General features: G+C 52.6%; 1 protein-coding gene across 1 annotated transcript; it reads left to right on the forward strand.

Moving 5' to 3' along the window:
- The first annotated feature begins 13,407 nt into the window (after positions 1-13,407).
- LOC136846963 (uncharacterized) lies at positions 13,408-13,908 on the forward strand. Its single transcript, XM_067118217.1, has one exon. It carries the CDS (start codon positions 13,408-13,410, stop codon positions 13,906-13,908), a length of 501 nt encoding a protein of 166 aa, XP_066974318.1.
- The last annotated feature ends 2,070 nt before the right edge of the window (positions 13,909-15,978 follow it).

Below are 15,978 nucleotides of genomic sequence, written 5' to 3' on the forward strand. Positions count from 1 at the left end.
CAGCTTTTTCGACGCCGAAGGTGCATTTATCGAATCTGACAACGAGGCCATTCTCCTGCAGGCGCTGCAGTACCGCCCGGATGTGCCGCGGGTGCTCTTTGGGGACCTAGAAAAAATTAGAATATCGTCCACGTAGCACACGCAGTTCAGGTCTCCTAGGATGCTGTCCATCAACCTCTGGAAAGTTGACCCCGCTTTCCACAGGCCGAAGGTTGAGAAGGTGAAGACATAGGACCCGAAGGACGTGATGATGGCGGTTTTCGGGATATCCTCTGGAGCAACTGGTACCTGAAAGTAAGATTTTAAAAGGTCTAATTTAGAGAATATTTTGGCCCCGTGAAAGGATGCCGTGAGATCTTGCATGTTTGGCAGAGGGTAGTGATAGGGTTCAGCTGCGAGGTTGAGCTGCCTGTAGTCGCCGCAGGGTCTCCAGGAACCATCCGGTTTCTGCACCATGTGGAAGGGAGAGGCCCACAGCTGGAGGCCTTTCTGCATATGCCCATCCGCTCCATCTCGGCGAAGGTGTCCTTGGCCTCCTGAAGGCACCGAGGGGGAAGCCTCCGGAACTTTGCGTGCGCTGGGGGCCCTTCGTCTTGATGTGGTGGTAGATTCCATGCTTTGCTGGGCCTCTGGGTACCTGACGGAGCTCAGGCTTGAACACGTTGGGGAACTCTTTCAGCAGCTGGGCGTACTGGTGTGTGGTGATGGAGCAGATGGTAGGCACGCTGGGTCCCGGTGCCAGTGGGAGGGACTGGCAGGAGTCAGTGTCGAGGACATGCTTGCGACCGACGTCGACTGCCAGCCCGAAGTGGGCGAGGAAATCCACACCCAGGAGTGGAGTCCTTATGTCCGCTACGATGAAGTTCCACATGTATCCCCGGCCAAGGATGGCGATCGACAGGAGCCTGGTGCCATAGGAGAGGATGGGGGACCTGTTGGCGGCCTTCAGGAAGGCAGCCGGGTCCGGCAGACGCTTGTGGTCCTCCCTGGATGGTAGAAATACCGAACGAACGGCCCCGGTGTCGACCAACATCATCCTGCCGGAGATGGTGTCGCGGACGTAGAAGCCTAATGGTTTTGGGCTCCTGGGTTCCTCTGCTGCCATGGCGGCCTGTTCTGTTGGCCACCGCCTCCCCTGTTTTTTGGATGGGCAAACGAGCAAGGGGGTTGGCAGTTCTGGGCGTCCTTGCCGTACTGCTGGTGGTAGTAGCAAGGGCCCGGAGGGTTTTTCTTGTGTTGATACTTGGCCGCCTTCTGGTGACGGCCCTTATCTCCTCCTCTGCACCATCCTCCAGCTGAAGGGAACTGATGGGGTATGCGGGACCTGAATGCCCGCTTCGCTGCCCTTGCGGAGTCGGTCAGCTGCTGCGCCGTCCTAATCAGATCCTCGAGTGGCATGGTGTAAGGGTCAAGGATCTGCGTTCGGACCTCCGGGAGGAGCTGACGGAGGAGGATCTCCCTCAATAGTCTGATTTCACACTGCCTACCGCTGCTGTCGGTGCCGGGAAGGGTGAGTAGGTCCTGGATCACGCCCCAAGTCTCCAGGATGTTCTGGTCATGCCGCGGGCTGGTGACGAGGTCGAGGGCGTGGGCGGCCCTCTCGGCGATCGGCAGGGAGCAGGTCTTGATGAAGGATGTTTTCAGGTGGTGGTAGGTGACTGGGCGTGTGGCAGACACCCACGGGACGAGTTTCCTGTAGACCTCCTCCGGCAGGGCGTTGATTACGGCGTCGGCTTGTAGCACCTCATCCGTGAGTCCTGCCAGTCTGAACTGTCCCTCAACCCTGTACAGCCATGACGTTGGGTTGCTGTGTGTAAAGGGCGGCAGCTTTATGGCGAGGGCAGCTTTGGTTTGCTCTGCTGGGAAGGGAAGCATGCGGGGCGCGGGTAGCGGCGTGGAGGAGAGTGATTCTTGGTGCGTGGGAGGGTGCGGGCGATATGTGCGGGAGGTAGACGTCTGAGTCCGAGAGGTTCGCGGTTAACTGAACGTGGGAGGGAATGTTTGCGTCCATGCTCACTATTGCCCTCTTAATTGGAGTGGGATACTCGCATCAATACGCACTTGGGAGCGCGCCGTGTGAGTCCGCTAATGACGCTGGTGATTTGCCGACAAGAGTCAGCACGCCCGAACGCTGGTTACAGCACTGTATTTAGTCTATTAGGGGCGTGAGGTAGTTCATGGAGCCAAGACTACGTCGCCGTCTGAGTCCGCTAATGGCTACGGGAACCACTCTGGGGTCACCACTTTAAGAGGTGCTAAATAATGAGCAGGAGAAAAGTTATTGCTACTTTATTCAGGACGCAGGCCATTTATATAGTGGTGGACTGACGTCACACAGAGGAATACAATAGAATCTTGGTGACCTGAGGTCAATTACTCTCGACAATAATTACAATGGATAAATACAAGTTGAGTTAAAAGAAAATGGACAATGGCTGATCTAGCAATATTCTAATACATGTGAAAGAGAGACATATACAAAATAAGTTGGTAACAAATTTACATAGACAAGCATGGTTGATTCAGTATGGCAGATCCTGCTTGACCCACTCCTATAGGAGCAGTATAGAAAACGGGTTGTCCATCATAGAAGACCAGCATAGCGGGGACTTTACAAATTCACTACTGAGGTCAGACCAGTAAAGAACTGAACACCAGATTAAAACACAAATACTCAATAAGAAAAGGTCAGACTAATATTGGTCTATTTTTACATTTAAGTGAAAAGTCCAACAGAATACATCAGACGCAAAGCCAAATATTCTCATGCTGTAACGAAACTATTTCCAGGGACTTGTTAGAATCTGTTTTGATTCAGTTGACTTGGCAGAATAATTTTAAGGTAAGTCAAAGATTATTTTCTTTTGACCTTGTAATAAAACATATGTTCCAGAAGGATTGAAAGATAGACTAAATAGGATTACCAATAAGTAGATTTCTATGTTAATCCATTGACGTTCTGTGACCTCCCAACTTTTTTTATTCCCTTAGGGCTTGTACCCACCATATATATAGGTGCTTGTCTCTGTATATCTTTAGTTGCTGTGACCATGTCTTGGTAATAAGACGAAAGCACTTAGCATCTTCAGTGTTTCAATTTTCCTTCATGGCTCTAACTTTGTTCATTTAATATATATATATATATATATATATATATATATATATATATATATATATATATATATATATATATATATATATATATATATATATATATATATATATATATATATATGTATGTATGTGTGTGTGTGTGTATACCGCTGCAGAGGACTGCCTGAGGGGTCCAGCCATCTCCGTTGCTGTGCGACGTGAAAAGCCTCTCACTCACAGGGACTATACTGCCTGGTGGTACCGCACAACTTGGGGTTGACGCAGCAGGTTGGGCCAGGCGGTAATCTCTCTCGGTGCCTCAGAAAGAAGAGCTAGCAGGTTGGGATACCAAACAGCCTGGGGCTATTTGGGAGCCACCATAATCATCATGAGATTCAGGGTGATCATCACTTGGCTGATCACCCTGTGAATCAGACAAAACGGAGGAAAGGCACAGATATCGAGGTTGTCCCATGGGTGTTGGAATACGTCCTCCGCAGTGGCCTATGGGTCCGGCATGACTGAACAGAAGACCTAAAGTTTCCTATTGTGCCAGGTGGCGAACAGATCCATAACTGAACATCCACACAGATCAAACAACCTCTCCGCAATGTCTGGGTGAAGGGATCACTCTGTCCGTATCACCTGATTCTGGCACCTGAGCTTGTCTGCCACTACATTCCTCTTGCCTGGAATGTACCTGGCTGACAGCTCTACGAAGTGGGCCAGAGGCCACTCGTGCACCTGCTCATCAACAGCACTGAGTGTCCCATTACTCAATCCTGAAACTCTTGGAGGGCCATGAAGGCCGCCTAAAGTTCCAGGATGTTGATGGGAAGGTGATTATCATCTCAGTGCCACACTCCCAAAGTCAGCAACTCCTCCAGGTGTGCGCCCGATCCCTTGGTTGATGTGTCCGAGAACAGAAGCATGTCCAGAGGGACAGTATGCAGGCTTAGTCATATTAAGAGGTTCCAGTCGTCCATCCACCAGTCTAGGTCCTCCTTCATCCCCCCCAAAGAAAGGGGTGAGAAAGGAGTGGGGGTATCGAGACTGGGACCAGAACTCCTTCCGTTGCCACTGTGGGGATTGAAGCTGCAGACGTCCATGAGGGACCAGCTTCTCCAACAACGACAGGTGACGACTTGCCATTGCCAAGCTGGCTGCTCCTGTCGAGACAGGAACAGCTGTTCTGTCTTCCTGAACCTGCTGTTATGAAAATCTGAGGGGAAGACTCTTGCTGCTACCATATCTATCAGCATGCCCAGGTACTTTATCCTCTGCTTGGGGGTTAGATCTGAGTTCTCAAAATTTACTACAATCCCTAGATCATAGCAAAACTTGAGGGGTCGATCCCTGTCCTGAAGCAACTCTGAGTGAGAGCTCGCAAGGACCAGCCAATCGTCGAGATACCTCAACAGATGTATCCCATGTGAATGGTCCCAAGTTGACAAAAGGGTGAACACTTGCATGAACACTTGGGGAGCAGTCAAGAGGCCGAAAACAGAGTCCCCTGAACAGGAACACTGTCTCCCCGAGGACAAAGCAAAGGTATTTGTAGGAAGACGGATGAATGGGTATTTGGAAATACTCATCCTTCAGGTCCACCATAAGCATGAAGTCATTCTCCCTGATGGAGGAGAGCACGGAGTGAGCCGTCTCCACCTTGAACCGAGTCTCATGAACAAATCGGTTCAGGGGAGAAAGACACGGCTGTAAAAGCCTGGGGACTAATCCGACACGACTTCCACAATGCCCTTGCTCAGCATGGCTTGCACCTCTTGCTTGAGTGCGAGATCCTTTGTTGAACCAGGAACGTAAGTAAGGAGGTGGACCGGAGAGTTGGTGAGGGGTGGCTGAGACTCGAAGGGGAGTAGATATCTCTCCCAAAGGACATCCACTTCCCAGGTCTCGGCTCCATATCACTGCCGTTGCCCAATGGCTTGATAGGCAGCCCCCACCACTGGCAGCAGCTGGAGGTGAATGCCACCCCTAGAGTTTCCCCTTTTTCTTCTTCACCTTGCCCCCTTTTACGGGACTGGAATGAGGGCTGAAAGGGTGCAATTGCCCTCCCTTTCCAGCCTAAGAAGAAGGCTGGGTGTTCTCACGGGAACCCTTCGAATTCTGGGACTTTCTGGGGGCTGAGGAAGTGCTAGCCTGACCCGAAGGCCGGGCCACAGTGGAGCGTGAAGACCCAGAGGTCTTGGCCACTGCCTGGTGGACAAGGCGGTTGCTGTCTTCAGCCCGACACTTGTCCACCGCAGCATCTCCCAGCTCTTTTGGAAAGAGAGGCAGAACCCAGTAATGGTCCATTTCGTAGGGTCATAACTGACTCGGGACCTACAGACCTGGCGAAATGAGAAAGGACTGCATCACTTCTCTTTAACACCAGGTTTGAGGTCAGGTTTGCTGTCTGGAGGGCAAGGTAAGAGATGGGTGTCAAAGAAACGAGCAGGTAAAGGTTACTGCTGGTTTAGACAGATCCAGGCACAGCCTCCCGTGAGAGACAAGATTGGAGTCTTCCGAAACAATAGGCAATAATATGCAGTAAACGAGTACAAGCAATACGAAATATACAGAGCAAATAGATACAGTCTTGATGCTACTGTGACATACGTATAAATACCATAAAGTAAAAATGAATGACCACGTTTTAGGCATGACCTTGAAGAAAACGGGTAGTCACCAAAGAAAGACTGACTTAATTAATGGGTAAACACTATCCTGGCGCTTGAATTGGTGCAGGTTTGACTTCCCATGTCTGCATGATAGCAAGCAGCTACTTGGATACTGTGAATGACCACATGCCCAGCTAGGAGACTGCCTGGGTCGCTGCTTCATGCTGCAAAAGAGAGACTCCTCTTGCAGTAAGCTGCTGCAGCGATAGACCTGGGCCTTGATGCACCAGGTCTAGGTCAACCTGCCTGGTTGGCAATGCCCTCTCCGAGGGTGTATAAAAGCTCTTCTGTCGAGGCAGAGGAGGAAGAAGCTTGTCCAAGCGGTTCGAACGAAGTGAAACCTCTTGCCCAGAAACAAGATTATTCACTTCATCGAGGACTCCCTCGGCAAACGTAGACCATGGCAGCCCCACCGAAAACTTCGGTTCCTTTTTTGGACTCCAGAAGAATTCAAGGCATGAAGGATGATCCACAGACAAGGCTGTGAGCCCTTCTCCAAGGTCGTTGTGCTGATGAATCAGTGCAATGACCTCTGCAAAAAGTCCTCTATTTCAGGAGTGTCTGCATCCTGGGGGAGAGGACCCTTGAGTCCTTCCAGGATGCGGTCCTCCCAATCTACTCACCCAGCAGAAGGAAGAACTTCGACAGACCCCTTGGATCCTTCCTGCACTATGTAGGTGTACAACCTAGTCAATCTGAGGACCGAGCCAGGAACGTTTGCCTTTGTAGTTGAACTCTGGGGAGAGGACTCTCCAGAGTTCCTCCTATCTGACTTGCACCTCCCAGGGAAACCACAGGAGGCTGAGGGGACAGGTGAGGAGGATTGGGCACCTTCGCCAGTCCTGCTGGCGGAACCAGCAGGATGAGCAGGCTGAGAGCAGTCAGCAACCCTCGGTGATGACGGCAACCCAGGTTCAGGAGAGCATTTTCACCTCGGCGAAACACTGTCCCGAGAAGAGCGTAGTGGTTCATGCAAGCCGAAAGGAGTGCTCGACTCGACTGAGCCAGGACGATCACGTGAATGTGATCTGGGACTGGGTGGAGTCGAACAAGCTGCTGGCTGGCGAGAACTTTTGCTGTCCTCTTGATGGGTCCCAGTCTTCTTCGAGGCCAGAACCTCGCGAGAAGACTACAGGGGACCTCCTCTGTGTCTCTCCAGATGCTCGGACTTGAAAGACCGAAGCACTAACCTGGGAACCTGGCTTGGCACTAGAAACTGTGCCAGCAGGCATAGCCGAGACACCTTCATGTCTTGGCTCGTTCTCCCATCTTGTGCCCAAATCGGTATGTTGAGCGGACTCTTCGATACTGGTTTGGGATACCCGAGTCTCCTTAGAGACCTGGGTACTCGGAGCGGCTCACAAGTGAGTGCCTGACAGTGCCAGCCTTCAAAGTGGACTTCTTAGACATGACAACAGGTGTGCAAACCAAGGATTGCATGCCTGCGGCTCCTGAAATGCTAGACCCAGGGGTTAGCAATTCAGTTCCCTGACCTGAAGGCCAGGAAGAGCTGACAAGAGATCCCACTGCTTCCCCTGTGGAGGGAGGCAGTCCCTTAGAAGACCCAGAACGGGATTTCTTAGGGGGTAGAGACAGCCTTCTCCTTCTTTGACCAACAAGCCTCCAAAGAAGAAGGGGAGGAGGTAGTAGACAATGACGACAACAAAGACAAAGGTGATGAAGATGAAGACGACGACATCTTCCTACACCTCTTCTTCGACTTCTTTCGTCATCTTCTTCAGGATGGTGGTGAAATCCCCCATCCAAGATGGAGTGACAGCTGCCATAGGGTAGCGGTGACTGGGACAGCCGGGGCAGCCAGTATAGCTCGGGAGCCAGGAAAGCCAGGAGCAGCGACTTGGGTGACCAGAATAGCCAGGGCAGATGGAGGAGCCAGGGCAGACCTGGAGCCACGACTGGGGCGACCGGGATAGCCAGGGCAGGTGGAGCAGCCAGGGAAGTCAGGAACAGCAAGAGCAGGAACCATCAAGAGAGCCACAGAGGGGGACACAATCATAGAGGGTACTGGCTGGGACAGTGGGGCCATGTTGAAGCCAGGAGGCAGGGGCACTACAGCACGTGCTGGGATGCTGGCACGTTGGTCACCTGGGTCCCCTGGTGAGACAAGACCATTACCGGCATCTTAGTGAAGGCTGTCATGGTCACAGTACTGGTGGTAGAGGTAGCCGCAGTGTGGGTTACCACCGGAGCACCAGTCAGATGGGATAGGAGGCCCTCCAGGGATGGACTGCCATAAATGCCCCAGGTGGAGCCAGGCTTCAGTCAAATCACTAGCTTCCTTCCTAGGGGCAGCCTCTACCACCAAACCTGAGGTGGAAAAAGTCGTGTTAGTGGAGGGAGCCTCCTCTCCCTCGTGGGGTGGGGGGGGAAGTTCACCCCCGGGGTGAGGAGAGGCCCCCAAGAAGAGGTCATCCTGATTGTCCGCCCCTTCCCTCTCCTGAAGGAGAGGTAGCCAGAAGGGGAAGCTTGCCAGGAGCGAGAAACGATGCTGAAGGGTTAGCCACCAAGGCAGTCATTGGGGGCGTATATCCCTCAGATGATGCCTTGGAAGGCTTCCTCCGATACTGTTTCTTCCCCTCAAACTTCGCCCACTGCTCAGCCGACCAGAAGCAACACTCTGCACAAGTAGAATCTCTAGAACACACACGCCCCTTGCAAGAGGAGCAAAGAGCGTGTGGGTCCACATCAACATTTTAGATCTAAAGCTACTGCATTTCTTCCTGCCAACCCCAGGACACACACACTGGGAGAAAGCAGGCTTACGAGACTTATTACCTTCGTGAGCTTGCATTTCAAACACACAAAGCAACCATAAAAGGAAAAAAGAGAAAGATTCCACTGGGAAAAACAGCTTAATGGAAGTCAGGGCAGAGGGGGAAGAAACATGTCTGCGCCGCACATGGCCGGAAGCAAATTGGAATGTTTACATTCGGGCAGGCAATACTCCCACCTCCTGGATGGTAGTTAACTGTCTAACCACCGTGTTCGAAAGTTCAACAGCCATCTCCAGCTGCGCTGTAGGTAATTCCTAATATAAAGGACCGATGGTTTATACATAGTGTCAGAACAATTGTGGTGCACGTCATCATTCCCTTATCTGTTCAAGTAATCAGAAATCTGGCCAAAATGTTAAACGTGACTTCCAACAGTAACGCGACTGCTAATACTAACCTTGTGTCTAAGGCTACCACTCATAAGCAGAGACCAAAGAAAAGGTCTGACATAAGTAAGTTTAGCAATCAATCAGACAAAAATCCAACAGTCAATGCCACTAGAATGAGTTCTAACAGTAATGTAGAATTACCTCCCACATTGTTGCAGACTGTGTTGGGCACAGTATGTAGCAGTAATGGTCAAGACAAAGTAACCCAGGTGTTTTTTGATACAGGAAGCCAAAGGAGCTTCCTAAACAGTTGTTTGGCCACCGAACTGAAACTTCCAGTCCTCAAAAAGGTATCCTTGAATATAGCACCCTTTGTGACTGATGTAGCATGTAGGCTAAAGATAGATCAAAGAATCCTGAGGCTAAGATTACTAGTTCATGACAAGGGGAACGCGCCCATTTATAACATCGGGTTAATGAATGTTTAAGAGGTGCGAAAGAAACGAGCAGGATAAGGTTACTGCTACTTTATTCATGATCCAGGCAGTTTATATAGCGGCAGACTGGCGCGTTAGGCGTGACTAATTATAGGCAAAGTAAATGGGACGTCACCACAGAAAACTTGCTCAGCAGAGACTTTACAACTAACACTTTTAGCAGAGACTTCACGAATGACTTTACAGATGTCTTTACAAACACTCCCCCCCTCAAGACGTGGGTAACGTCTGATTAGTCGGCGTATCTGCTGGGGCACTGCAGGGGGCCCCAGCTGTGTGAGGACATTGGGGGAATGCCCTCTGTGTGGGTTTGCCTGACTGCGGGTGTGGGCTGGCTTTTTCGGGGGCGGCCGCGTCTCCGCCCCTTATGAGGGCCCGGCTGTGGCGAACGCTGAGCAGGCGGAGGGTGCGATGCAGTGACGTCTGTGTCCTCCTCCAGGAGGGTGGGCTTGACCCGGACAATTGACACCCAGTCGTTCCTCCCATGAAGTACGAGCAGGAACGCCTTGGTGTTCCGCTCCACCATGCGGAAGGATCCCCTGTAGGACCTGGTCAGTGGCGGGCAGACGGTGTCATCCCTGACGAAGGCGTGGTGGGTGGAGGCCAGCCCGGGCAGCGTGAAGGTGGCTGGCCTGTCGGTATATGTCCGCTTGCAGGGGCTGAATTTGCCGACTATGTTTTGAAGCCTCTGGACCGATGGGTTGTGGCGATCCTCTGTCACAAGCTCACCTGGGACCACGAGGGACTAGCCATAGGTTTTTTCAGCCACAGACTGGGCGCCGTTGGCCCTGGGGGTGGTTCTCAACCCAAGGAGGACCCACGGCAGCTGGTACTTCCAGTCCTCGGCGGTGCAGCGGGCCATAAGGGACACCTTCAGGGACTTATGAAACCTCTCGACCAAGCCGTTGGCCGCTGGGTTGTAGGCCGTGGTGGTGTGATGCGTTGTCCCCAGCAGCTGAGCCAGGGCAGACCACAATTCGGACAGGAAAGTGGGACCCCTGTCGGTTGTGATGTGGTCTGGGACGCCGAAGCGGCTGATCCAGCTGGAGAGCAGGGCCTCGGCACATGCGCTGGCAGTGGCTTCTTGCGTTGGCGTGGCTTCGGGCCACCGCGTTGAGCGGTCTACCGCCATCAGGAGGTATCTGGACCCGCCTGATGGGGGAAGGGGCCCGACAATGTGGATGTGGATGTGGCTGAAGTGTCGCTCTGGCTACGAGAACTCGCCTACCCCGGACTTGGTGACGCCCCACCTTGCTGGTTTGGCACTGCAGGCACTGCCTTGCCCAGGACCTCGCGTCCTTCTGCATTCCATGCCAGACAAACTTCCCTGACAGCAGCTTGGCCGTCGTCCTGCCGGAGGGGTGTGAGAGGCCGTGGATGATGTCAAATACCTGGCGGCGGCGGGAGGCTGGCACTAGGGGGGCGGGGCTGGCCGGTACTGACGTCGCAGAGGAGACTAGGGCCCCCGGGGACGAGGGGCACGTCCCACCACTTCAGGGACGTAATGGCGGTGCGGTAGGCTGGGGTCTCTGGGTAGGCGGCCTGTTCCCTGGCGAGTTCTTAGTAGTTGATCCCGAGCTGCACCGTGTTCATCTCGACCCTGCCAGAGAGGGCGTCCGCCATGGGGTTCTTCCTGCCGGGGAGGTACTTGATGGAGCAGGTGAACTCGGCGATGGCCGAGAGATGCCGCTGCTGCCTGGAAGACCATGCGTCCCCTTGCTTTGTGAAGGCGTGTACCAGCGGCTGGTGGTCCGTGTAGATTGTGAAGGGTGTGCCCTCCAGGAGGAACTTGAAATGCCGGACTGCACGGTACATTGCACAGAGTTCCAGGTCGAAGGTGCTGTAACGGGCCTCTGTGGGGTTGAATTTCTTGCTGAAGAAGGCGATGGGCTGGGGGGCGCCGTTGATGACCTGCTCCAAGACAGCACCACAGGCGACGTTGCTGGAGTCCGTCGTCAGCTGGAGGGGGGCGTTGGGATCCTGGTGGGCCAAGGCGGTTGCCTCGGCGAGGGCGGCCTTCGTCAGGGAGAAGGCCTGCTGCTGGCTGGGTCCCCACAACAAGGACTTTGGTTGGCCTTTGAGTGTTTCCGTCAGGGGGGCCATGGTGTGCGCGATCCCGGGGATGAACCTCCTGTAGTAGTTCACCATCCCGAGGAACTCCTGGACGGCCTTGACAGAGGTGGGGACGGGGAACCTGGTGACAGCTGCGACTTTGGATGTGAGCGGGCGGACACCATCCAGGGATATCTCGTGGCCCAGGAAATCAGCTTTCTGGACGCCGAAGGTGCACTTGTTGAAATGTGCGAAGAGGCCGTTCTCCTGCAGGTGCTGCAGGACTGCCCGGATGTGTTTCTGGTGCTCCCTGTGGGACCTGGAAAATATAAGGATATCATCTACGTAGCAGACGCAGAACTTCAGGTCCCCCAGTATGCTGTCCATGAGCCGCTGGAAAGTCGCCCCGGTATTCCTCAAGCCGAAGGTGGAGAAGGCGAACACGTAGGACCCAAAAGGCATGATGATGGCAGTCTTTGGTATGTCCTCTGGCGTGACTGGTACCTGAAAATAGGATTTCAAGAGATCCAACTTAGTAAAAATTTTGGCCCCGTGGAAGGAAGCCGTTAGGTCCTGCATGTTTGGCAGGGGGTAATGGTCAGGTTCCGTTGCAAGGTTAAGCCGCCTGTAGTCGCCGCAGGGTCTCCAGGAGCCGTCTGATTTCTGCACCATGTGGAGGGGGGACGCCCACGGGCTGGAGGCCTTCTTGCAGATTCCCATCCGCTCCATTTCGGTGAATGCGTTCTTGGCCTCCTGTAGATGCTGCGGGGAAGCTTCCGGAACCTCGCGTGTGCAGGGGGCCCTTTGTCTTTATGTGATGGTAGATGCCATGTTTGGCTGGGGCCCCGGGGACTTGGCAGAGCTCGGGCCGGAAAACTTCCGGGAACTCCGTCAGCAGCTGTGCGTACTGGTGGGGGGCGGCGGAACAGATGGTGGGCGCCTTGGGTCCCATTGCCAACGGGAGGGACTGGCAAGAGTCAGTCTCGAGGAGGCGCTTCCCTCCGACGTCGACTGCCAGCCTGAAGTGGGCAAGGAAATCCGCACCCAGGAGTGGGGTCCTCACGTCTGCGATGACGAAGTCCCAGGAATATCTCCGCCCAAGGATGGAGATCAACAGGGGCCTGGTGCCGTAGGAGAGGATGGGGGACCCGTTGGCGGCCGTCAGGAAGGCAGCTGGGTCCGATTCTCGCTTGAGGTCCTCTCTGGATGCCAGGAAGATTGATCTAACGGCCCCCGTGTCGACCAGCATCATCCTGCCAGAGATGGTGTCGCGGACGTAGAAGCCTACTGAATCTGGGCCCCTGGGTTCTTCTGCTGCCACGGCGGCCTGTCCTGCTGGCCGCCGCCACTCGCACCTCTTAAAGTGGTGGGGATACTCGCGTCAAAACACACTTGGAAGCGTGCCGTGTGAGTCCGCTAATGACGCTGGTGATTTTGCCGACGAGAGTCAGCACGCCCAAATGCTGGTTCAGCGCCATGATTAGTCCGCCAAGGGTGTGAGTAAGTTCCTGAAGCCAAGACTGATTTGCCGTATGGGTCCACTAATGGTTCGGGAACCACTCCGGGGTCACCACTTTAAGAGGTGCGAAAGAAACGAGCAGGATAAGGTTACTGCTACTTTATTCATGATCCAGGCAGTTTATACAGTGGCAGACTGGCACGTTAGGCGTGACTAATTGTAGGCAAAGAAAATGGGACGTCACCACAGAAAACTTGCTCAGTAGAGACTTTACAACTAATACTTTTAGCAGAGACTTCACGAATGACTTTACAGATGTCTTTACAAATGTTCAAGGACATTTAGAAAGTAAGGGTTAGGTTTAGGCTGACCAGGAGGTGAACAGGGATACATTAGAAAATGTAGAGATCCTGATAGCAGCAGACTATTTCAACCATTTCGTGTATGGTCTGGAAAAATGTGATGGTATTAGTTTATTTGTAACATCGAATTTGGTATCCCCCTATGGGAGACTCCCTGGATGGGCTAGACAGGGCGTTGACACGTCCAATGTGTGAACGCTGCGTGTGCCGAGTGCAAGAGAACAACCATGATGTGGATGAGTGGTGGAGGTTAGATACACTGGGCATTCAGCCAAATGTGCAATTCACTGTCTCGCACTGGGACTCAATGAGCCGTGTCATGAGCAGTGTAAAGCAAACCTCGCGAGGTTATATGGTCAGTCTGCCGTTCCATTATTACGAGAGGCCGACTACCAATTTTAAGCTTGGCATTGCTCAATTGAAATCGCTAAGAGAACGATTCAATAGAGATCCTGTATACCATCAGGAATTTTCAGATGTAATTCAGACATGTGTAAATAATGGGTTTATTAGCAAAGTAACGAGTCCTGTAATTGAAGGCTATTATATGTCACACTTTGGGGTAATTAATGAAAGTACAACTACACCACTACGAGTAGTGTTTAATGCTTCTATACAGCAGAAAGAGGGAGAAATCACTTGATGAGTGCTTGTATCCTGGTCCTAATTTGGTAGAAGTGTTGTATGATTTGCTGCTAAGATTTAGAAGTAAGCCTTATGCAGTCACAGCAGATATTTCCAAAGCCTTTCATCGTGTTTTGTTAGGTCCTATGGACGCTAAATATTCCCGTTTCTTGTGGCCAGAAAACTCAAAAACATCAGACAGTTTTGCTACATTTAAATTTAATGTAGCAGTGTTTGGAGTAACCTCGAGCCCCTACCTCTTACAGAAAGTCACATACAATGATGAAGTTAGCTCAAGGGAAGACTCAGCCAAGTTAAAACAGTTTTAGAATGCACTCATAGGCCACGCAGGGGTTGGGCTAGCAATAGCAAGCAGTTTAATAAGGAAACCCGTGTAGATGAGCCATTACAAGTTCCAATTCTTGGAATGATTTGGAATCGTGAATACGACACTTTGTCACTCAAGCCATTTAAGGGGAAGGAAGTGATTAACTGTAATTGGGTACCTACAGAACGTAAAATCCTATCTTTAGTTGTCTCCAGTTTTGATCCATTAGGTCTTGTAGTACCTACATTCGTGAAAAGTCGAATGTTTTTACAACTTTTATAGGATGAAAATGTAGGTTGGGATGATGTACTGGCTACTGAAAAGGCAAATGAAGCGAGAGAGATCCTCTTAGATTTTCTTGAGGTAGATTAAAATTCAAAAGGGGAATAATTCTTGATGAATCAGAATTGCCATGTTTTTTGTGCTGGCCCCATGAAAGTGTATGGAGCTGTAGCTTATGTTAGGAATGTCACTGGGGAATCATTCCTGTTAACTGCAAAATTGAGGATTGTCCCTCATAAAAAGCATACACTAACAATCCTGCTCATTATTTCGCACCTCTCTCACAGTGGTGATCACCGGAGTGGTTCCTGGAGCCATTAACGGCCCCAAACAATGACTTAGTCTTCGCCCAATGAACCAACCCACGCCCCTAATGGACTAACTACGGCGCTCTAACAAAGCCTTTGGGCATTACCGACCCTCGTCGGCAAATCACTGGCGCCATTAGCGGACCCACACGGCATGCTCCCAAGCGTGTATTGATGCAAGTGTTCCCTCACACTCCAAGTGAGAGAGTGGAAAGAGCACGGACACGGACATCCCCACCCACATACATACTACCGCAAACTTCTCGGAGGTAGGCGTTTCCCTCGCGCAACCCCCTCCCGCACGCTCCTCCACACTGATGCCTGCTCCCAGCACGATGCCCCTCCTGCAGACCAACCAAGGGAGGCCACTCAGCATAAAGCTGCCGCCATTCACCCACCAGAAAGCAGTGTCCTGGCTCTACAGGGTCGAGGGACAATTAAGGGTGGCAGGCCTGACTGACGAGGTGTTGGTGTACATCGCCATCAACGCCCTTCCGGAGGAGATATACGAGAAGGTCACCCCGTGGGTGATGACAACGACGGGCCCTGCCACCTTCCAGAAGTTAAAGGCCACTCTCATCGAGACCTGCTCCCTGCTGGTCTCCGAGAGAGCCGCCCGCACCCTCGACCTCGACATCAACCCCCGGCAAGACACGAACCTCTAGGAGACATGGCATGCCCTCCAGGACCTCCTCCTCCTCCCTGAGACTGACAGCAGCGGCAGGCACAAAGAGATTAGCCTGTCGAGGGAGATCCTCCTGCAGCAGCTACTCCCAGAGGTCCGTGGGCAGATCACAGAACCATACACCCTGCCGGTCGAGGACCTGATCAAAGTGGAGCAGCAGCTGACGGACCCCACTAGGGCAGGGAAGTGGGCGTCCATGCCCACACACCCCATCAACTGCCTCCAGCCGAAGGACCCCACCACAGGGGGCATCAATGCCGTCGACAGGAGGAGGCCACCCCACCAGCAGAAGAAGGAAAGGCCAGGGCTTTGCTATTACCACCAGAGTTTCAGTAAAGCTGCCTGAAATTGCGAAGCCCCCTGCATTTTCTCCCCTCCAAAAAAATGGGCGAAGCGGCGGCCACCCTCACTGGATGATGCTGATTGACACTGGGGCCATGCGATCAGTATTCCCGCCTTCCAGAGAGGACCGCAGATGTCTCCCGG

Source organism: Macrobrachium rosenbergii, chromosome 16 (genome assembly GCF_040412425.1).
Source record: "Macrobrachium rosenbergii isolate ZJJX-2024 chromosome 16, ASM4041242v1, whole genome shotgun sequence".
NCBI lineage: Eukaryota > Metazoa > Arthropoda > Malacostraca > Decapoda > Palaemonidae > Macrobrachium > Macrobrachium rosenbergii.

What these genes read in the sequence shown, in the direction of transcription:
- LOC136846963 (XM_067118217.1), top strand. Translation starts at nt 13,408, where the DNA reads ATGGGAGACTCCCTGGATGGGCTAGACAGGGCGTTGACACGTCCAATG.